Source organism: Rosa rugosa, chromosome 3 (assembly GCF_958449725.1).
Source record: "Rosa rugosa chromosome 3, drRosRugo1.1, whole genome shotgun sequence".
NCBI classification, from domain to species: Eukaryota; Viridiplantae; Streptophyta; class Magnoliopsida; order Rosales; family Rosaceae; genus Rosa; species Rosa rugosa.
In genome coordinates, this window is record NC_084822.1 from 39,170,185 (window position 1) to 39,192,485 (window position 22,301).

At 38.6% G+C, this 22,301-nt stretch overlaps 4 protein-coding genes across 6 annotated transcripts; 3 read left to right on the forward strand and 1 right to left on the reverse strand.

The window, feature by feature from the left end:
• The first annotated feature begins 628 nt into the window (after window positions 1-628).
• LOC133738322 (small ubiquitin-related modifier 1-like) lies at window positions 629-3,399 on the forward strand. Its single transcript, XM_062165838.1, has 4 exons — window positions 629-779; window positions 1,010-1,909; window positions 2,721-2,870; window positions 2,956-3,399. The coding sequence occupies exons 2-4, from the start codon at window positions 1,823-1,825 to the stop codon at window positions 3,019-3,021; spliced, it is 303 nt and encodes a 100-aa protein (XP_062021822.1). The 5' UTR covers window positions 629-779; window positions 1,010-1,822; the 3' UTR covers window positions 3,022-3,399.
• A 128-nt stretch (window positions 3,400-3,527) lies between these two features.
• LOC133738321 (ER lumen protein-retaining receptor-like) lies at window positions 3,528-6,647 on the reverse strand. Its single transcript, XM_062165837.1, has 6 exons — window positions 6,397-6,647; window positions 5,463-5,728; window positions 5,207-5,322; window positions 4,645-4,718; window positions 3,909-3,972; window positions 3,528-3,817 (listed from the first exon to the last, which is right to left on the reverse strand). Exons 1-6 carry the CDS (start codon window positions 6,485-6,487, stop codon window positions 3,781-3,783), a joined length of 648 nt encoding a protein of 215 aa, XP_062021821.1. The 5' UTR covers window positions 6,488-6,647; the 3' UTR covers window positions 3,528-3,780.
• A 2,774-nt stretch (window positions 6,648-9,421) lies between these two features.
• On the forward strand, window positions 9,422-13,071 carry LOC133740520 (protein XRI1). 3 transcript variants are annotated; one of them, XM_062168479.1, is made up of 9 exons: window positions 9,422-9,718; window positions 10,447-10,499; window positions 10,591-10,713; window positions 10,815-10,969; window positions 11,458-11,518; window positions 11,668-11,740; window positions 11,819-11,859; window positions 11,967-12,050; window positions 12,326-13,071. In XM_062168479.1, exons 1-9 carry the CDS (start codon window positions 9,699-9,701, stop codon window positions 12,592-12,594), a joined length of 879 nt encoding a protein of 292 aa, XP_062024463.1. In that variant the 5' UTR covers window positions 9,422-9,698; the 3' UTR covers window positions 12,595-13,071. The 3 variants fall into 3 exon arrangements, with proteins under 3 accessions (XP_062024463.1, XP_062024462.1, XP_062024461.1); XM_062168478.1 differs by having other exon boundaries at window positions 10,830-10,969; window positions 11,635-11,740; XM_062168477.1 differs by having other exon boundaries at window positions 9,423-9,718; window positions 11,635-11,740.
• Window positions 13,072-18,780: 5,709 nt separating this feature from the next.
• Window positions 18,781-22,079, forward strand: LOC133740518 (purple acid phosphatase 15). The gene is made up of 7 exons (XM_062168475.1): window positions 18,781-19,157; window positions 19,247-19,438; window positions 19,552-19,885; window positions 19,991-20,208; window positions 20,461-20,651; window positions 21,081-21,356; window positions 21,627-22,079. Exons 1-7 carry the CDS (start codon window positions 18,863-18,865, stop codon window positions 21,768-21,770), a joined length of 1,650 nt encoding a protein of 549 aa, XP_062024459.1. The 5' UTR covers window positions 18,781-18,862; the 3' UTR covers window positions 21,771-22,079.
• The last annotated feature ends 222 nt before the right edge of the window (window positions 22,080-22,301 follow it).

The window sequence follows — 22,301 nt, forward strand, 5'->3', positions numbered from 1 at the left end:
GGTAACGAAATGGCCCAAATACCTATCCAAATTTAGCATGTGGATTGTTAATTAACACCGTCATGGACGGCGTGTATGAATGTTAGGTCGAGCTTCAAACTTGGGGTACCAAAGTGATAGTTTTGCATAGTCGGGTACTGAAGTTAGGAGTCGGGCTAAGTTCGGGTACTGTATGAAAAATTTTCTCCCTAAAGAATGACAGTAAGGAGAATAGGCCATAGGGATCAAAATATCATTCCCATACCTAGGGCTGGCATTTTCAACCGAGACAAACCAACCAACCGAATCCGTGCCGAACCAAAGAAGTTGGTAACCGACATTATCGGTAGCCGAAGTCTTGGTACGGTACAACCATACCTACTCCACATACATGGTACGGTAATGGTTGTAATTTTCATATATACACGGTATACCGTACCGTACCGAACTCTTGTATAATACTCATATTTTTTTAATTTTTTATCCTTCTCTTCTTTCTGGACGCTGCTTCTCTCTTCTCTTTCTTCTTTCGTCTTTTTCTTTCTTTTGCCGTCTCTTTCTGTCTCTCTTCTTGTCTTCTTCTTTTTAGTTTTTTATTCTTTTTTCTCTTCTCTTTCTTCTTTCTTCTTTTTCTCTTTCCCTGTCTCATGTCTCTCTTTTTCTTCTTCTTCTTTCCCGTCTCTTCTGTTTCTTATCTTCTTCTTCTTGAAAAATAGCAACTTATAAAGTGCTTCTCTCAGACTCTGCTCTCTTCCCAGAATCTAATTCAAACTCGGCCCTGGATCTCTCTTTTACTTCAAGTAAGATTCTTTTCTTGCTTATGTTGATTTTCTTTACTGGGAGGAAAAATCTGGTTTTGGGTTTAGTTGGTGTTGAGTAAAGTTTTGGTCTTTTATTTCTTTGCGTCTCGGGTTTTGTAACTTTGTTAGTTGTGAAATTTGGAGAACACCCAGATGAAGTGTCGTTAGAAATTCGGAGAATCATGCTTTATAGATGAATAAAATTTGAAACTTTTGTTTGATTTTAGCAGAGGTTGCAGATCTGAGGTTGCTTCTTCCTTCACCACAATCACTCTTCCATCACTGTGTGTAGTATGGAGACTGGAGAGACCCATAACCATGTGGGTCGAAGAGTTCTCAGAAGGAGAAAACAGAAGAAGAAGGGATCAGTGATGTACTGGTGACTGGTTTGCAGCCCAATGTCAAACTCGGTTACAAGCCCAACCGTACCGAACCGACCGATTAATTCGGTATACCGGTCGGTAGTGGTATGGTTTTTTGCATACCAATATAAGTTGGTACGGTACATGGTATCGGCCTGTAAGCTCCGGTACCGAACCGAACCCAGCCCTACCCATACCCGACTCATCAAAACCAGCCCGGCAGCCCACCCGAAAGTTTTGTTTGACTTGTGAGTGGATAAGCTGATGGGAAGGAACCCAATCCAACAAGAATCTTCCAAAAAGGCCAAAACAACGTTCAGCACAAAGTACACATCCGATGTCAGTAGTAAAAGCCCGAGAACGACCCACGAGTCCAATCCCACCGCAAACGCCATCCCCTCCCGTACGATTCCATCTCCCTTCACTCTCAGCCGTCAATTTACCCTCCACAAACAACTATTCCCTCCCTTTTTCCCGGATTCCAAATTCCATTCCAATCAGTTTAATATTTTCCGAGCAAGAACAAGAACACCAAAAGCCCACATTAATAGCGTGGCGACAACGCTTGGTTTCTGTGCTTTTAAATGGTGAACAGTATGTTTCTTTGTGCTTAAATTGCTGAGCTTTACACACAAAACCCAAGCAAAGAAAGAGTACGAGAGAGAAGAGAAGGGTTTGAAGATGTCAGGGACAACGGGAGGAGCTCCGGAGGAAGATAAGAAGCCCAGTGATCAATCTGCCCACATTAACCTCAAAGTGAAGGGTCAGGTACGTCCAACATGCAGTTCTTGTTTCAGATTAAATTTGGGTTCTTTTGATATCTTATGCCTGCTACAAGTTTGGTTAGGCTGGCACGGAGGGACTTTAGAATTCTATAACCAAAGACGCTGAAACCTCCTAGCTTAACTTGAACTTGGGTCAATTTCACAGAAAGGTCATGTCAGCTTCAATGTAATAGTGTGTACATTGATTGCTATAATCTTTTAACTAGGTGATATTTCTTTAACTAATGTAATCAGTATGATTGTAGCCCAGATATTGAATTATCTCTGTCTTTCCTGATTTGATTTTGACTCCTAGAACTATGAATTCCCTGTTATTTTCAAAGCTGAATCTGTTTTTTCAAAGAATATGCACAACTCTTAACACCCCTCATTGTATTTCAAAGTTTTAGGCTTTAATTCCAACTGTGTTGTTGTTTTCAAACTAAATCTAATTTTCCAAGAGTATGCACAATCACTACTAACTCTCGTGTATAAGGTTTTGGGTTTTGGCCCTGTTTTATGTTTCATTAGATTCAAGGGTTGTATTGGAAGAAGAATGGAAGCAAACTTCCAACTTTTGCCTCTCATATTGTACTTATTTATCTTTGATTCATTCATTCATCTTCTTCCTTCAAACTTGCACAAAAGTTGGAAGTTAGCCTCTGCTTCTTCCCTCAATCTAATTAGTTGCATATCCGATCTACTCTTGCACACCAATCGGGGACTTGGTAATGTATTGTGAGACAGTGGGTTGATTAGTTAGTGGTCGTAAAATGTTTTCTTATCCTGCTTCATTTTTGGGTTTTTGTTTACAGGATGGTAATGAGGTATTCTTCAGGATCAAACATAGCACCCAGCTGAAGAAACTCATGAATGCCTACTGTGATCGGCAGTCAGTGGACATGAACTCCATTGCATTCTTGTTTGATGGACGCAGACTCCGGCCAGAGCAGACTCCAGATGAGGTAAAATCTCGAGTTATTTTGACCCTCTATTTCGCTATCAAAATTGACTTTCGTACCTTAAACTTTCCTTTGGTGTCTTGTTTAGCTTGAGATGGAAGATGGTGATGAGATTGATGCAATGCTGCACCAAACTGGAGGAGGGTGGGCATGAGACCCTTTCGCTGCTGAGGACTGGATTCCACAGAAGATCAAGTTTCTTACTTCGTTTCTTCTATCGAAAGTGGCTCTAATTTTAGAAAAAAAAAATGTATATGAAAGATAATGTTTCTTATTAGTTGTTATGTAATGGAATTCTGAATGGTTATTGCTGCTAGTCTAGTGTGCTGATGCTAGAGCGGTTGCAACTATTCTGTTGTTCTAATTTCACCATGAAACCCTTTCGCTGCTGCGGACTGGATTCCACAGAAGATCAAGTTTCTTACTTCGTTTCTTTATCAAAAGTGGCTGTAATTTTAGAAAAAATGGATATGAAAGATAATGTTTCTTATAAGTTGTTATGTAATGGAATTCTGAATGGTTATTTCTGCTAGTCTAGTGTGCTGATGCTAGAGTCGTTGCAACTATTCTGTTGTAATTTCACCATGGTCTTTAAAAAGTACTTATTTAGCGCAGTTCTTGTGTCAACAAATTCTTCAACATATATTGGGGTTGATAGAATATCATGAAGCCTTGAAACTCTGTCATTTCTGAGAAGTACATATCAAGATCAAAACTTATGACTTTCTGAGAAGTATACAATCCTAAGTACTGAAAACAGTTGTTGCTTCAAGAAGCCATGTGAAACAGGCAAAACTGGGAAGAGAGTTAAAACAGCACAGCTTTGAAACTGTAGTCCAATAATCCCCGTTATCGTATGGAATCCGATCCTTTGCGTATCCTAAAGCAATGGCTGAGTAAAAGGTGGCTGAACTCAAGCAGGTATCTGAAGCTTCTGGTTGTTTTTCCAACTGCATAAATAATCACAAAAGATGAATGAGGGAAGACACACATTACTGCAAATAATCGTTGGAATCTAAATATATGTATTTGTAACATTACCTGTGGAAATAATAGTAGAAGAAGTCGCCATAAAGCAGTGTTTGAACAATCCCAGCAATCCATGCTGCAACAGCCAATTAGCAAACAACATAAGTATAAAAGCCCAAGCTAAGCATTATAATTATCAAAATCAACAAAGCTAACTAGCATCCTCATAAATTGCATGGAAGAACTTGTAATGCTAGGGGCTATGCTCAAAATATTAGACTCATACTCTAATTGGGGACGGAAAGAATTGATTTTAGAGCTTATCAAGTGCTGTTTATGTGAGTAAGTTATTAGTGCATATTCGAGTTGATCATTCCTTTACCAGATGAGAACAGGAAATAGAAGAACTATTTACTGAAGTGGTGGTGATCGGATCCCTCACGATTTGAGTGTATTAAGTCAATGAGAAGATTAAATCCAAATAAAAAAACTTAAATGCTACGGAATGACCAAAATATTCTAACTATTAAGCCAACAATGTTAAGAAAAGGGTATATATTGCTTATGGTGTATATTTAGACACTAAAATCAAATGATGCCCACATGCATGGAAACTCTCTGGAGCCATTCTTACGTCAAAGTTCATAAAATCTGCTTAAACATAGCATATGCATGCGTTCAGTACAAGTTACAACCACCAATACATCAGGACTTATCTCTATATAGAAATGGGAACAGAAAAATGCACGTGAATAAGAAGGACATAGATACAATGAGTGTGCAGCAGTGAGAGAGAAGAGAAGCATACGTGTCCAATGGATATAGTGTGGTTCAGTGAAGTAGCGGTAAATCCAGTTGAGGATGTATAATGCTCGGTATGCACTGCACAGGTAGTTTAGGATATTAGCACAGCACGAAGGATATACAATAAAATCAAGCATAGATAAGATATTGATAATAAGTTGCATGAAAAGAACAATTGCAATACTGCTGCAGAGGATATATCTAAGTTCTAAGCTAATAATTAAGAAATCAGAGAAAACAGAAAAGGCATTTATATTGTGGATGAAAGATTTTAGAACAATGTAGCTACATTTAGGAGTACACTCAGTGCGGTAGGACCCCACATCAACTGATATAACAAGCTATATTCTTCCAATGAACACACACACACGCACATAATATTTAACTGGATACATGTAGCTAATACTCTAATATAGTAGTGCAGGCTGGCAATAAGTACTTATAAACACGAGATACAACTGTAACTTAATTGTCCAGCATTAGCTATTTATATAGGTCTAATGAAGGAACCAAAAATATGATATAGAATTGTATTTGTAAAGAAAATATCAGGGTTTTTGGAATACCCAAGGAGGAAGACGTATTGCCCTGTCAAGTTGTCAATATTTCTCGTTCTCTGTAACAGCACAAGCTGAGGAAGGATAGCAACAGCTTCTAAAAATAATGAAAATGACCACAAGACCTGGTTCATATTAATAGAATTTAGAAAACCAAAATTAGTGTACTGCAGCTATTTTCGTGGCACAAGTTCTCTATGAGATGTAAAGAGAGACAGGAAGAACATATGACCACACAGAAACACAAAAGAACAAGGAAACAAACCTCCTTGAAAGTGAACTTCTCATTGAATATTAGGGCCAAAACTAGACATGGTGCCAGTAGGAAATGATGGCGGAAGGTGTCTTGGTCTCTATCATAGGACCTGCGAACAATCCTGTGCTGCCTAATGTACCAAACAATTGAAAAAGAACTCCCCAAGAATATTAGCTTCATGACGGTGTTATATAAAGATATGAAATCGGTGAAAATGTCCAAGTAGCGAGTAACAAAAACAAGGGCATAGAGTTCTTGAGTCTTCAAAGAAACACCTGGATACAATAAACAACATCACAACAAATAAAAGAAGTTAAAAATTGGTGGTAGTAAGTAGTAACCAAGTAAATTACCCAAGAAAGGGACACAGACAGAAAGATGAAACAGCTAACTAATCCCCCACTAACCCAAATATTCAACGGCAAAAGATTTGCGTAATCCAATAAGTAATCAAAATTCAAACTTCAGCCCTCATTGTAAAGTACTAAAGAGATGCCATCTGTCCGAAAGTAGTAAACAATAACAACATTTTGGTTATTACATTGTTAACTGGACTAGAAGTTAACAATCACTGGTTGTAGTAGTAACAACTAATGAAACAGGGCCATTGTAAAACAGCAAAATAATCCCTAATATCCCAGATACTGAAAACAGAATCACTTTATCCACTAGGTCATAAAAATTCAAACTTTACAACATTTTACTGTTAGACGAGCCTCATCATTCAGAACCCAATATCCCTCTTCAACAAAATCCAACTTATAAGGTTTCATCCTAACCTTGCAAGCCATTAAACACAATGTCATTGAAATTACAACTTCAAATAATGGGGTTACAAATTCGGTTAAACACAAACTGAAATGCAGCAGATACTAACACGCATTGCCGTCCAATAATAGTAATTACATATAGATAGAAAGAGAAAGAGAAAGAGCAGCAGTACCAGCACAGGATTTGATGGTGTGGATCTTGAGGAGCAAGACGAGAACGCTGGCAAGATGGGTCATGTCACCCGCTAATCTGAATATATTCATTTTTGATGGATCCGGGTCTTCGTGGGTTGAATCCGGATCTCTCTGCTGATTTCAGAGGGTGCTGCGAACCCAAATCACAGGGAGTTGGAAGCTCACAGAGGAAGGAGACTGCAACTCTAATTTCAGTTAGAAGTTTCTGTTCCAGTGATGACGAAATGTCAGCGAGTTATATCAGTTGGGCCTCTTGGGCCTCTTATAAATCTATATTTTAGAAGGAATAGAGACAAACATATTTAAATACCTCAGTTTTTTAATTTTATTTTATAAGATCTAATGTTTAAACCACATTTTTAAAAAAAGAAAAGATAATGCCCATCTCAAAAGAGCTTTGGAATGTTTCGACCTAGCAACTCTCTGCTAGGGTTGGGAGAGCGCCGCCCTCGGGTTTGGCCTCTCTGTACCTTTCTTCATCTTGTATGGAGTACACCTACGGCGTCTCCTCTGGGGGTTCCTAAATCAAGATTGGCTTGCACCGTCTCTTCTCCGTCGCCGACTCCTTCTGCGCCATGGTGGCTGGTAGGCACAGTGACATGTGTACTATCGGAGTTTCAGCCTCTTGATGTTAGTGGTGGCTTAAGGAGACCACGGCGGGCGAGGCTCAAAGGTCGAGGAACGTTACCGGCAGCGCAGGGTGTTCTGATTCGATCATGGCGGAGGGGATTGGAGTTTTCGTTCGGGTCGGGTCAGATTCTATTTGAGCCTCCTATCTACGACTGGCTGCAACTCAGACATGGCTATCTCCTGGCTCTTCGGCGTCTGCTGTTTGTCGGGCGGCAAAGATGCAGAGGGGTGGTCGTTGATCTGCTGTTTGGGTGGTCCTATTTCCAAGGTGTTGGCGTTGGTTTGCTTAGATCGACTGGTTCACACTTGTCATCTGGCGGTGTTGGAGTCGGGAGTTGTCTGGATCATTGGGGCAAGTCGACCGGAGGCTTGGTGGCAGGTGGGTGCGGCGATGGCGGCAAGACCAGAGTCCCTATTGCATTGACTACAATGGCAAACCCTAATTGGGTTTGGGTTTGGGCTTGGCTCTACTTTTCTGACTTGGGCTTGGGCCCTCATGGGTTGCCTAAGGCTGCAGAGTGTGGGTTTCTTCTATTCTGGATTCGAATTTGGGATCCCGGTGGATTTCTTATAAAAATTTGGGATCCAGGACGACAACCTCGACTTGTCAATTAATTTTGTTAGATCGCAAATATCATAATCTCTGAGGGTTTTTTATCTTACTTCGGAGATTACTGATTTTTGTTTGGAATTAATGTGCGTGAACTGTCTAAAAGGTGGGTGTACTGGGGGTATAGTGGGTTCCTGTTCTTGTTTTAGAATAGGAGTCTCAGGGTACTCTGAGAAACGATTCTTTCTGTCGACCCCTTAGGGGTGTTTCGTTTTTGTACTGCTTGCTGAATCTATATAATGGGCTGACCTCCTTTCGTCAAAAAAAATGTTTAAACTAAAGAACTCATAGCATTGATATGACCCTCAATATGGGGTAGAATAGTACAAGAACAACTACTATGTGATGAAAATATGAGCACTGAGTGAGTGGTCTATGTTAAAACAAAAACACTTCGTCTTGTAGGCAATCTTTTCTACTTGACTCCACACGCCGAGTACACGATTATGGTACGATGAAACCAAGCACTTTTATAAAGGCTTGTAGAAGAGGTTTGGCTAGCATAGACAAAAATAGAAACAAACTAGGCAACTATAATCTCATTCCCCTTAGAAGTTAGAAGGGTCGAAGGTCTTAACATCAGAACCCTAGCTAGAGCTTGTTCCAGATTACACCACATCGGCGGCATTGCAGCCTGAACTACCTAGGGGAACACAGGGCCAGCATAGGGCAGGCCAACATGGGTCAGCAGGTAGCAATCACGGTTGTGCCCGTACAAGTTTTTTAAAAAAGAAATCAAGATCCAAATTCAATCCATCTTGCATTGTAAAACTCCAACTGAACACCACAAGCTATCGTAGGTTGACCTCCACATAGAATTGGATTCGACCTGCTGCAAATTCCATCGAGTCTTTGGTAACAAAGCAAACTAGCGCGCTTCCGATCAGCTTGATGCATCTGTTTGTGTGAAAAGCCGGCGAAATCCCCCGTACCTTGATCTGAAATGCCAGTGAGTTAATGGGACGTTTGCAATCAGGTTAATGCCATCATAAGAGGCTAAAACCACCAGCGCGTGATCGAACCCGACTCGCTTCTCTGGCTCGCTTTAACACAGTTAGGGTATTTTTCTTTCTAAAACACTAGATAATTAACTATCATTTTTTTGTAAGATCTAATTGGAGTTTAGGAAAATGTACATGTGAACAATGGGCCATATATAGAAGACACTCATTTCAAAATTTTGATTCATCATTTCATCCAATAAGACACTATAAAGCATAAAAAAATAAAAACATTCATTGAAAATAATTGACCGTACTACGTTCGCTTAGATCTATCCTATAATTTTATATTTATATGAAGCGCATTAGGTTCAGACTTTACAAATCTAATTCTAACATAAATGCACCAGGATATGATAATTTAGATAATTTTCACTTCCTAGCTGGACCATTTGAGTCATTGACTTGGGTGCGGGAAACGAAGTCAAGTCTATGCAATTTTCATTACTAAAATTAGTCGGATCAAGAATCAAAAAAAAAAAATTGTAGAAAAAATCCAAGACATAAATTCACCGATTCTCTATTAATCTAAATTGAATGCCAAGCCTATAGAAAAAGACCCCAAAAAAGAAAGAAAGAGAGAGGTCAATTAACAAAATAAAACAAATTTGGAATTTTACTAAAAGCTAATATAATAAACCCCTTACAGACCCATCTGGGCCCCGCCGAGAGTAAAAGCGTGCTCTGTAATATTATGAAAATTTACCAAAAAGAAAGGACAAAAAACAAAGAAAGAAAATGATAAAAAATGAAACTTCCTTAAGAGAGAGAGGGGGAGGTGGGTCGGCCGCTTTTTACTTGTCTCTCGTCTTTGACAGTCACACAGAGACAGAGATAGCGCGAATCTCAATCAACGGAGAGAGAGCACTGAAAATGCAATATATATAGAGACTCACTCTCACCCTCAGCCAAATCGGTAACGGCTACTTTTGGGGTCAAGTGATTCAGTAACCACTGCAAACAGGAGTAGTCTCTCTCTCTTCTTTGTCTTTGCATTTTGGCGTCTGGACGGTTTTCCGTTGCTGCTGCTGCTTCATAAATGGATTACAATAATGACGAGTAAATACCCTTCTCTCTGTCTCTCTTTGACTTGTGGGTTTGAAGATTTATGTGATGAGAATAATATTATTGGGTTTGTGTTTGTTTTCGGTTTGGTGTGGCAATGCGGGACTGGGGGTTTTGCTTGTTTGCATGAATCTGTGGAGGCATTTGGGTGTGGAAAATTGGGTATTGATTTAGGTTGGAGATGATTGTGATTTAAGGGTGATGATGTGGGGTGGGATTTGTGATTTACTTGGTGGGTCATTGTTCTTTGCTTTTTGTTTTGCTTTATCATTTGCTTAATTTCTGTACTCTGTTGCTTAAAAGCAAAATGCCCATATGTAGATTATGAGAGTGCTTTTTATTCTAGCTGTTCTATTACCGAAGCGTCTCTTTATTGATATATGTGTTTAGCGTTTTACATGTGCAAATTTCGTTTCTTCTTTTGGATTGTTGGTAGGTTCTCAGTGCTCATTGTTTGGCTGTTTATTTGCTGAATGAACTTCTATTTTTGTGAAATTTATAACTTGTAGCTTTGTAGATTTCATTGCTTGTTCTGCGCACTTATGTAAAATCAATTGGCATTGGAATGTAAAGAGAATGGAAGATTTGTAACGTGGATAATGGAAGATTTGTCGTCTGAGCTTAACGTCTGCCTTGTATAAACTTTTCCACTGTGGCTTGTCTGGGGTAATGGTGAACTTATTGCTGACCATTTTTTGTTGTTGTTTGTGAACTGATAATAGTCAGCGCTGGGATTGGCACCGGAATCCTCGTATCCAAAAGGACTCCAATCACGGTACGTTGTTGCCACAGTTCATGGTTTGCTAATAAATAGCCGTGCTAGATGAAGTTAGTGATTTCTGTTCTGGTACTGTTGTTTCTCGCAGACATATCTGAATCCCTGTGGAATGGAGTGCCTCAGAATCAAGAGGACCTTTCTTACATGTTGGATGATGAAACAACCCCAGTTAAGGCTTGTGGGGATTTGGCCTATGAGGTTAACCAAAGAGGTTGGTTTCTTTGTTATTTTCCCTCAATGTCCAGCATTATTGCTTTTCCTGGATTTGCAATAACGAACACCGTCCTTTTTTTTTTGTTCTTTTAATGTCAGAAATGTGGGTTTCAGATAATAGAAATAAGGAACCAGAAGAACAGAGAGAATCTTTCTCGCAAGTAAAAAGGCGTCGGATGCTACAATTTGATACTGAAGCAATGGATTCTTCCCTTTCAAGTGAAGACTTATCGTCTACATTCTTGAAATCAAATGTCTGTGCTGCGTATCTACTTTCTTGTATGAGTTTTATGCTATATCATTCATAGGCTGATCACGAAAAAACACAAATAATTTGCATATCCAACTACTTTTGAACTTGTGATGTCAATAAGGGCATATTTGTGTTTCTTCCATTTATGCTACAGAGATGCTATAGTATTTCATTAGGAAGGGAATGGCTTTTTATATCTGCAACTCATCTGTGGTAGATATTTCATATTGGTGTGCTGGATGTATGCCTAATGGTAGTAACATTGTCTATGCCCTTCTCAAAAGAGTAACTCTGTCTATGCGACTACAGTTTCTCTAATAGTCTAGCTTTGCATTTGGTTTTGTAAATGTTAGAAGGGAGATTTAGTTTTTTACATTGAGTGGCCATTGTATGCATTAGATCTAAGTTTTTCCTAAAGACAACATATCAATACCTATACGGCATGTATCATTGAATTTTCCTACATTTACTTTTTTGTTATTTATTCAGGAGGGGGTTGATTCAATTGAGGAGGCTTTTGAAGCAACAAATTGGGTATCTGGGTTTTCAGGTTTGTCTCTTCTAGAAGAAATCTTGCTGGTGGTTGCTATCCTTTGTTGAATCATCTTTGCTACTTAGGAGATTCTGATAAGCAATTATTATTATTATTATTATTTATTTTCATAGAAAATACATCTGCCTCTGGCTATGAATGCCTAGATGAATCACCGGATAGGTGGATTGACGAGTGCTTCAATGATCCTGCTGATATGCAATTCAGCCCTGATGATATGTATGCTTCTTAAAGCTCTATTTTTTTGGTTCAGTCAGCCATCTACAATAATCTGATTGCTTTGTTTGTGGTATTCAGGAATTTCTCTGGTGCATCTGATGTTCATATTGACATTGCAAGTAAGTTATATTGGTTCTTCATTAATAGTTTGTACTTTCTCCTTTGTTCCCATATGATTTAACCCCTCGATCACTTCTGAGTGTGTAAGCTTAATTCTCTGTTTTAGAGTTGTGCGACATCCAACCTGAGTATCATGCAAATGTGAATCAACATCGAGTTACTCGAGCACCTCGAAATATCATATTTAGAGGTATTTCCTTGTTCTTGACATTTCTATGTTTACTGTATTGCATGTACTTGAAAAAGGATCAGCAATCTATCTTGAACTTATTGGATGATTATATGGCAACTTCCTAGACTTGTATACAATAAACAAGCGATGAATTACAAAGGTCACTGACCTTTAATCTAGATATTATATGTCCCCAAACCCACCAAGATTCTCTGCCTGGATCATCAAAGATTATGCTATGAAATTATTGAATCAAAAACCAAGTACTTGAGGCCTTCTGTTTCTGTGCATAGGTAGGAAGTCTTACATTCGGACTCCCACTAAGCTGGCTACTTCTGTGGCATATCCATTTGCATTCATTAAACCCTCTGGAACCCATGGAGCTGTAACTCTGAAGGACATAAACCAGCGGATCCGCACTCCGCCACCTTCAAAAGCAAAGCAAAAAGAGCCTGAACCATATCCCACTTCAGCCTTTTCTGGGAAACCTGTCGTTGGCAAAACTAAAATTCGCACTGAAGGAGGAAAAGGCAGCATTACAATAATGAGAACCAAAGGCTAAGAGTTACAATCTTGCCTTTCTGATGCCCTTCTGCTTTGCCTGCTAGATTTTGTGGATGAATTTTTCCTGTAATATTCTAAAGCAATCAGGTACAGAAGTGAAGCTGCTTCTTTTTTCTGTTGACTTGTTTTGGGAAATCATAAATCACATGAGTGTTTATGTTTCCAAGTATGTTCTAGGCTTCTAGCTGTCGTATAGTAGTATTATACATCGCATGACTGAGAACCAAAGTCTACTAGGTACTAGTTTGTTTTTGTTTCTCTAAAACCATGTTATGCTTTCAGGAATTCCAGTATATGCAAACTGGTGTATCTAGATTATGTTTCTAGAAGGTGTATTTAAGCTGAAAAGAATGCATACTGTTACTGGTTTTGCGTGCTCTTTTGTATAGCATTGAAAAATATGTCTTGGTGCGTAAATTGTAATTCTGAACATCTTAAATCAGACGTCGGAAACCTTGCTTTTGTGCTGTTGAAATCATGTTCTTTTACATTGTTCTGCAACATTTGCTTCTTAAAGGTAGTTCCCCATGGATGGTGTTTATTTATTTATTAATTTTTAAATTTTTTTCGGTAAGATTTTTAGCTGAATATACGGTTTCTGCATCTTTAAGTTTCTTTCACTTTGTAATTTATGGTAGAAAGTTAAGACCGGGTTGGATCCCCTTTTTGAATTTCTGTGCTATTATTTGCTAGACAGCCGGCCAAACACAAATATAACACTTTGCGGGTGTGTTAGGATTAATTCAAGCAGACGATCCAGGGTTAAGACCTGGTAGAGCAAACATCCATTAAAGCTGGATTATCGTTTCCCTGAGCTAAAAGTTGCCTGAGCAGTAGATAACCCGGGTGACCTCTTAGTTGCAATGGTTGCCTTGGGAGTGAATTTTCATTCTGGTGCGGGCTTTGTGGGGACGAAAAAAAGCAAAGTTTTATTTTTTTTTTTTCTATAATTTTTTTTATAAGCAGAAATTACAATCAAAGCTCGCGGCAATCAAGATTACATAAATCAAAATCGAGAGTAGGGTAAGCATGTATGGGGGAGTTTCGAGCTCAAAGCTGGACATCCGAATTGTTTATGACCAAGGGCAGCTACAATATCATCCACAAAATTCTCTAAGACATAGGAAATAAGGAGATTATTTCGAACAAGAAATTTGATTTCTTGAATTAGAGTATGCAAACGCAGGGGGGACGGGGGGTCAGATTGTCTATTGATGCAATCTATCACAAGCTTAGTCTCCTTCAACTAAGATGCGCTTGAAGCCATTTTGGAGATCATGAATCAAACCATCTCTTAAAGCTCTGCATTCAGTTGTAGGAACTGAAGAAGAACTAATGTTATTTGCACCAGCAAGCAGTGGTAACCCAGCCTCAACCTTATGACAATACCAATGCAGCTTCATAATTATTTTTGTAGTCATTGAATTTTAGCTTGACAAAGGAGGAAGGGGTATCAAACTATCAACTATCCAATTATTGATGTATCTGAACCATTACCAACTTTCCAAAGGACTTCTGCTTGCAACACTGGTCACTGGTCTACTCCTCCAAGCATAAGAAGGAGAGGTACTTAGAGCAACTCCACGCGTAGTCAAGAAATGTCAAGGTCGAAAAGTCAAGGCATCGACCAGTCAAGTAACTGTTCACTGCCACTGGACATGAGTTTCCACATGTTCTGTTTCTTGATCAGTCAGTACTGTTCATTTTCACTGTTCATCGATTCTTGGCCCAATTTGCGACAAAGTGTCGCTTCACGCGCCTCCAAAGGTCGTGTTTTTTTTTTTTTTTTTTTTTTTTTTGATTTGTGCCCACAGCCGGATCTTGGCTTACAACTTTCCAAGACTTGCACAATTGAACATCTTCCTCATCCGTCCATCTCCTCCCGGATTCGGTATTATCATCTGAACTTTGATCTCCCTCTTGTCCGGCCACTGGACGTGTGTTTCCCCTTTGTTCGGCCATTTTGGATATAAACAAATTTGGATGATGAGAGCTATATGAAGAGGAGGAAGAACAAAATTGGGTTACTATGAAAGATAATTTTTTGGATGTGAGATGTAAAATAAATGGTAGGTATTTATAGATAAATGTTTAGAATTTTTTATAATTTTTTTTGTGACCGTTTATTAACGTTACATATATATATATATACAGATCCTATCCAGAGCGAGGCCTCGCTCTGAACTTAAAGTGCGAGGTTGGAGTTTAGGGTCACTTTTCGGTCGTATATCCATATCTCGACCGTTCTATTTTTAGGTACTAATGTATAGATCATCTCTGCAAAATTTCAGCTAAATTGATAGTCGTTAAGGCATTGATAACTGCCTTAAAGCTAGTACCGTTCAGGTTTGACAGATTCAGTTCGTCCATTGGTTTAAGCGAGTTAGATACCTTAAAGATCATCAATTTGGCTGAAATTTTGCAGAGATGATCTATACATTAGGACCTAAAAACTGAATGGTCGAGATGTGGATATGCGACCGAAAAGTGACCCTAAACTCTAACCTCGCTCTGAAATTTCAGAGCGAGGCATCGCTCTGGATAGGATCTATATATATATATATATATATATATATATATACACTACATATTAATTGTTTGCCGTTGGATCCTCTTCTTAATTGAAACCAAAGGCTGGGACTAATTGATCGTTACTCTCTCTATTCAAATTGGACCAACGGCTCTATTGCACGTGGCACAGGCCGGCCCCTTCTTTGTCGCTACGGGACAAGCGACTGGGAGTCAAATCCTGCCTAATTGCGGCGCCACGCGTCAGCGTCTCGTCCTCCACTGCCTTCCTTCAGTGCGTCGCCTTCTCCATTCCTTTAGATGACGTCACCCACGTTATCACTTGGGCCGAGCTGGCAGATGGTTTGGCTGGGTCAAGAAAAATGTCAGCCCGTTGCCTCTTTTCTTGGCTTCGGTCAAGAAAGTGTGATTCTTGCCCGGTCATAAGCCCACCGCTGGAAGCTTGTTTTTCTCCTCCATGGTCACCACATCAGCTTTTCCTAGCTGGTGACCAGTCAAGAAGCAACCGGTGGAGTTGCTCTTAGATGAGCCTCCCAAAAATTTGAATTTAAGATGTAAAGAGCTTTGTAAATTTGAGAAATCAATGCATTTAAACTGTTCAAAAGTATCCAACCTTGTTTGGCTCAATTGCCAAATTATGGAAATAAAGATTTTTAAATCTCACGCCACCTTTATCTTTGATAAGACACATTTGATCCCAAGAGCATCAATGTATTTTTTTTTTCTTTCGTATCACCTATAATAAAGTCGATACACAACTCTTTTTCTCTTTAATAGTAGCAATGACATCATAATCCGTCTCTTCCGACATATACACTTTCTCATAATAATCTAAGAGTTATTTATTTGTACCTTTTCTAGTAGAAAAATCCCATTTTGTGAAACAAACATATGTTAAAAGGAACATTCTCAATGAAATGGAAACCATCTTTCCATACACTTCAAATTGTTAGATCGGAGTTGTGTAAACGGTGTAGAGTCCTAGTGATCCTTTCACTGGAATAACCTCCTATCCTATCCATACGTGGGACGAGTTTCTGCATCATACAGCTCGGGCCAGATACGGATCCTCCAGTTGCTGAGCCAATTTAAGAACCAGCGCAATCAAAACGAAGTTTGAGCATCCTTGTGGTGCAGGCTTCAAGGGTAAAGCTGAAAGCAAATAAGAGTTGATAGAATGCATTCTGTCTCAACCTTCACATGCCTTTACTTTCAATGCTTTTGATGCTTTAAAGGGTACTTTCTGCTAATTTGATTAGCCAAAAAGCTCCAAAGGTCTTAAGGGATTAGAGACCAAGTTTAGAATTCTTGGAAATGACTATTGCATTTGGTCGACCACTTGTCTGTTAACGTGCAGGTAAAGTTGAAGTTGTGTTGTGATGATGTGATGGTCCATCTTGGCCTAAATTTGACGGTTTGACATTGTGATGAGTCCGAATCTTCACTAACATCAATCCATAAGTATCACCCATAAGTTTTGAGAAAGACTTCCGTACGGCACCCGCACCACGTAGCAGTGCGGCGGCCCAATCAATGCTCAAGCAGGAAGGTATTTTAAGTATTTCACATTAAAAATTAGGAGCAGTTTCAAAAAAAATAGGAAAAAAAAATTCTTCTGATTAGAGGGCTGCACCGCCATGTGGTGCGGCAGTCCCTATGCAAGAATTTCTCATAAGTTTTTTATGTCAAAATATCTATCACCTATAAGTTACAACGAAATCGATGTGCCACTCTAATTTCAGCTTCTATCTAATTTTACCATATATAAATGACCAATTATCTTAGAGCAATGAGACCATTTGACCAAGTGCAATATGAGGTCTAAAGTGTGCAATTTATGTGACTAATTTATGTAATTTATGCTAATCAGTGGTGTAGTCGTGTAGGCTTGCTGATTAAGTAAGTTTTATTGTAATAATGGATGGTATTGGGTTTTCCTAATTTACTTGGTTGATAATGAGCAGAATAAATCTTCTTTTTTTAAAAAAAAAAATTAGATAAAAAACTCAAATGTTACCACTAGTCTTTTGTGAGTCAAACTCACAACCTTCCACTTATAAATGGGAGACTATGCCACTAGACCAAATGATGAATGATATCTCTATCTTTACTGTAAAGAAAAAAAATGGTGATAGTAAAATGTTCCACACATATTACGCATGTGATACGATGATTATAGGCAGATAGAAAATAAAGAAATTGTATTTGCAAATTAAATGAAAAATGAGTGATCCCTTAAAAAGAAAGGTCATTAGCAAGTGAATTTAGTTACTGATAATCAGAGTTGCTTACTCAATAAATAATTTTTAAATGACCGTAAAGGACAAATTAATGAATCTAACAATTGAGAATAACGACACAGTTTTAAGAAATAAGTGAATCTAACGACAAAATTTTAAAGTGTTTTACACTTTAATTTTACGAGTGGCATACCCCTGCAATGCCCAAAGTAATATAGTAATTACTTAATGTTTTTCTAACTCAAATTTTAGTATAAAAGTTAGGAAACTGCCTGCAGTAATTCTTGGATTGAAATTGTGTTTTTGACCCACTTCTTTTTTATAGTTTCTATTTTTCTTTTATTGATTTTGAATAATGATATTTTAAATACTTTTTATATGAATTAAATTATTTTATCCAAATGACATATATGACAATCCCAAATTTGGTGAAGCCTTTAACACAAAACTTTGGTTTCCCTTTAGGCTACGTTTGGTCCGTGGAAAGAAAGCATCAGGAAAGGAGTTGGATGCAAAAGAAAAGGAAATCGTTTCCTGAAGGAAGGGAAAATAAGAGGGAAAGTGATTCATTCCAAATCTCAAAGGAATCACTTTTTCCCTTTCTTTCCTTGCATTTATTACTCACAATATATTATTTTATTACGTTATTTACAAACTTTTTAATAACTTTCTTTGCGTTACCAATTCATTAAGTTGTTGGAAAATTTCATTTCTCTTCCCATGAAAAAGACAAATGAATTACTTTCCTTTCCATGAACCAAACGAGGTCTAAATAGTAACTAGCCTTTAACCCCCGTGTTTACCGGATAGTTGAAGAGAGGAACGTGTAATACTGTGATTGTTCATTTAATATGTTTTACATTTTTAAACTTAAAAAAAAAAAAAAAAAAAAGATATGATAATTTATTAAATTAAGAATATTTTAGGTGTTTCAAATTTTAGTGAAGCTTACGACACCAAAGTTAAGCTTCCCTTTATAGTAGTGAGGATAGAGACACGCAGAGATAAGATGCACTCGTTCCATATAATTTAATATTAGTTAACAGAAAAAGATAATAGATAATGTAGAAGATAATGGATATTTAAATAGGGCATATGCAGGTTTAAGTACGTAATTATTTTTTACATAGTTTAATATTAATTAATCGAAAAAGATAATGGATAATGTAAAAGGGGCAAATGTGGGTTTTTCTGTCAAAGGCTGGACTTTCCAAAAACAGGTCGTCTTCGCCGGTCGCGCTTCTTGAACACTATTGGTCCTTTTGCAGAGAGGGTCACATATACAAAGGCGGGCAAACGCAAACAAAAATCTGTTATAATAAAAAACGGCAACCGTTACTTTCACCACCAAAATATTTCTTACGTCACCCTAAATAATATTCCTTTTATCCCTTCCGTATTCCTTTCTGGTTCCTTTCCCCACTTCTGGTATATTTTTTTTTTGCCTTTCCAGTTTCCAATGCACCATCTTCCTAAAACCAATGCCATTTCCAGATAATGGCGAACCCTTCATGGCCCTCCCTTCCCGCCCTCGCTGCCCTAACCGCCTCTCTGCTCGTTCTGGCGGTGGGCCTTTCCTTTTCCCATCCCCCCAAGGCCCGGATTCCGACCACCCTCGACGGCCCCTTCCGCCCCGTCACCGTCCCCTTCGACCTCAGCCTGCGCGGCAACGCCGTCGACTTGCCGGACAACGATCCTAGAGTTGTCCGCCTCGTTAAGGGCTTCGAGCCCGAGCAGATTTCCGTCACTCTCTCCGCCACTTACGATTCCGTTTGGATCTCCTGGATTACAGGTAATCAGTTTTTTCTCTCTCGAGTGTGTGTTCACAGGTTTGTGCAGGAAATTTGGGAATTTTGAATTTTTTTTGGTTGGTGTTTGCAGGGAAATCGCAAATTGGATACAACATAAAGCCGTTGGATCCCAAAAGTGTGAAGAGTGTTGTTCGTTATGGAAAGTTTAGGAATCCACCAACGCATGAAGCAACGGGATATTCTCTTGTTTACAGTCAGCTTTACCCTTATGTGGGTCTTCAGAACTACACTTCTGGAATCATCCACCATGTTCGTCTTACAGGTCTCACCATCTTCTTCTTTCTATTCTGCTCCTTAACTTTAACTGGATTTTTTTTTTTTAATTTTCTTTTTATTATTAAGTTGGTGAATACTGACTGGTTGGTGTGTATGTAGGGTTGAAACCCAATACAAGGTACTTTTATAGATGTGGAGATCCTTCTATACCTGCCATGAGTGACATTCACCATTTCAAGACCATGCCGGTACCCGGTCCGAAGAGCTACCCCAAGAGAATAGCAATTGTGGGAGATCTTGGCCTTACCTACAATACAACCACCACAGTTGGTCACTTGACTAGTAATGATCCTGATCTTATGCTCTTGATTGGTGATGTTACTTATGCAAACTTATACCTCACAAATGGAACTGGCTCTGACTGCTATTCCTGCACGTTTGCGGACACTCCGATACATGAGACCTATCAGCCTCGATGGGATTACTGGGGAAGGTTAGAATATGAATTCCTTTCCCTGTAATGAATGCAATAGCTTATGCAAAGTATGACTCATGAAGTTTGTTCTCTTCTGTTGTCATTGCTGGCTGTTTTGTATAGGTTTATGCAGAATTTGGTTTCTAGAGTTCCGATAATGGTGGTAGAAGGGAATCATGAAGTAGAAGAACAGGTTGAGAACAAGACATTCGTGGCTTATAGTTCTCGGTTTGCATTCCCATCTGCAGAAAGTGGATCTTCGTCCCCAATGTACTACTCGTTTAATGCAGGGGGGATTCATTTCATTATGCTTGGAGCCTATACTCTCTTTGACAAATCATGTAATGAAAGTCTGCTCAACTTGTCTAGATATCCTCATTTGTGATCCAATTGTTTGAAGAATTGTGAGGTGCTTGTTTAATGCATCTACAAATCAGGGATTACATGTTTCTTGACTTGTGCATTTTCTCCTTCTTTTTTTTTTTTTTTTTTTTTTTTTTTTTTTTTTTTTTCAATAAGCATATTGTTTGTTGTTTTGAGTCTCTCCTTCCCAACAAGTGATGACTTAATATATGTTTTCTGCTTCCTTATAGCGGAGCAATACAGGTGGCTGGAGCAAGATTTGGCCAAGGTAGACAGATCCGCAACTCCATGGCTGGTAGCTACTTGGCATGCACCGTGGTACAGTACCTATGTAGCCCATTACAGAGAGGCAGAATGTATGAGACTGGAAATGGAAGAGTTACTTTACTCTTATGGCGTTGATATAGTGTTCAGTGGACATGTAAGTAATGATAACCACCAGTGATTTTGACAATCTTTGTTAGGTTTTACCCTTGTAGAAAATATGCCTTCAGTTGTGGTTTTCTTATGCATCAGGTATTGATAGAAACAACTACATTCTATATCATGAATTTTGAGAATCATGGTATAATGTAAATACTATCAGAAGCAAATTACTGCTGATGGCTTTAATGACAAACTGGATTTCTGTCCTTTCTTTTCGGTATCTTGGTACCCATAGCATGATCTGGAAACTAGTTTAATGACTTTAATCACTGCACCATTTGCTTCCTATGTCCTTCATGCTATTAGTTTATATCGTCATTAATTTTTTAGTGAATGATGAACTGATGTTCCTCAGAGTAACTAAATATCTATTCTCTTTAAAAGTGTGCTGAATGTTGCTCTGCTTTGCTTCAATAATAATAAGGTTCATGCCTACGAGAGGTCAAATCGAGTTTATAATTACACATTAGATCCATGTGGTCCTGTGCATATCACTATTGGTGATGGAGGTAATCGAGAGAAGATGGCAATCCAACATGCTGATGAACCTGGTCTGTGCCCAAAGCCAAGTGCTGATGAATACCTCGGCATGTGTGCAAGAAATTTTACATCCGGTCCAGCAGCTGGTAAATTTTGTTGGGATCAGCAACCAGATTACAGTGCTTTCAGAGAAAGCAGCTTTGGCCATGGGATCCTTGAGGTACACCATTTTGTCTATGTTTCTATTGGGATAGTCCAAGTTCAAGAATACTTCACCTCGCTAGGAATGCATAAATTTAACTTTTATATTAATGGTTGATGAAAATATAGAGGCTACATTAAGTGATGTAATATACTATTACTTCACACTAGCCATTCTAGCTATCCTATCACTGACTTGAACAGCTATTAGAGTTATAGCTCAGTTTCACCACCTCAACTATGATGCAAATTTAACTAGTGATTTCAATGAAATGTGTGTAACTTGCAGGTGAAGAATGAGACTTGGGCTCTATGGACATGGTACCGAAATCAGGACTCTGAAGATAATGTGGGAGATCAATTTTACATAGTGAGGGAACCAGATAGATGCCTTGTCCCGCAGGTGGTTGAAAGTTGGCCTACTGATCTATGATTTGCACTGCTGGGAAATTTACTCTGGTTTTTGAAGTTACATAAGCATCGAGTTTACTTCTCATAGAGTCCCTGATGGAAAGGGCAGCTCAGGCAGGACTAATGAACAAATTCTCAGTCGGCATCACCGAGATCTTGTTTTTATACACACATAAGATAGAAGGGGGAAATTACTTTTTATACCTCAAGATTGTCTACTACTGTCCATCTTTGTATTCTGTAACATTGATATACAACTGAAATAGTCTGTAAACTAAAAAACCTCATATATACATCTCAAATATAGATATGATTAGACAAAGTTCATGAATTTGATCTAATATAAGATTGATAGGCATGGTTATGGTAGAAATTTATGATAGTGATGATTTAACCCTCTCTGTGAGTGTTAACTTATCATGAGCAACGTAATGTATTGTAAACCGAAACCAGAATGGGTAAACCATCTTTTGATCTTGATTCTTGAAGTAAGGCGCTTTAACTTGGGACCTTGCTCAACATCGTCGATAGAAGTATCACCAGACAGTTAGAA

Excerpts from the sequence above, each read along its gene's own strand:
- LOC133738322 (XM_062165838.1), top strand. The coding sequence starts at position 1,823 with ATGTCAGGGACAACGGGAGGAGCTCCGGAGGAAGATAAGAAGCCCAGT. Across the intron at positions 1,910-2,720 it reads ACCTCAAAGTGAAGGGTCAG|GATGGTAATGAGGTATTCTT; the intron begins GTACGTCCAACA and ends TTTTGTTTACAG. Across the intron at positions 2,871-2,955 it reads CAGAGCAGACTCCAGATGAG|CTTGAGATGGAAGATGGTGA; the intron begins GTAAAATCTCGA and ends TGTCTTGTTTAG.
- LOC133738321 (XM_062165837.1), bottom strand. The coding sequence starts at position 6,487 with ATGAATATATTCAGATTAGCGGGTGACATGACCCATCTTGCCAGCGTT. Across the intron at positions 3,973-4,644 it reads ACACTATATCCATTGGACAC|CATGGATTGCTGGGATTGTT; the intron begins GTATGCTTCTCT and ends TGGCTGTTGCAG. Across the intron at positions 3,818-3,908 it reads TTCTACTATTATTTCCACAG|TTGGAAAAACAACCAGAAGC; the intron begins GTAATGTTACAA and ends TTATTTATGCAG.
- LOC133740520 (XM_062168477.1), top strand. The coding sequence starts at position 9,699 with ATGGATTACAATAATGACGA. Across the intron at positions 11,741-11,818 it reads CAATTCAGCCCTGATGATAT|GAATTTCTCTGGTGCATCTG; the intron begins GTATGCTTCTTA and ends TGTGGTATTCAG. Across the intron at positions 12,051-12,325 it reads TCGAAATATCATATTTAGAG|GTAGGAAGTCTTACATTCGG; the intron begins GTATTTCCTTGT and ends TTCTGTGCATAG.
- LOC133740518 (XM_062168475.1), top strand. The coding sequence starts at position 18,863 with ATGGCGAACCCTTCATGGCCCTCCCTTCCCGCCCTCGCTGCCCTAACC. Across the intron at positions 19,158-19,246 it reads TTGGATCTCCTGGATTACAG|GGAAATCGCAAATTGGATAC; the intron begins GTAATCAGTTTT and ends TGGTGTTTGCAG. Across the intron at positions 20,652-21,080 it reads ATATAGTGTTCAGTGGACAT|GTTCATGCCTACGAGAGGTC; the intron begins GTAAGTAATGAT and ends AATAATAATAAG.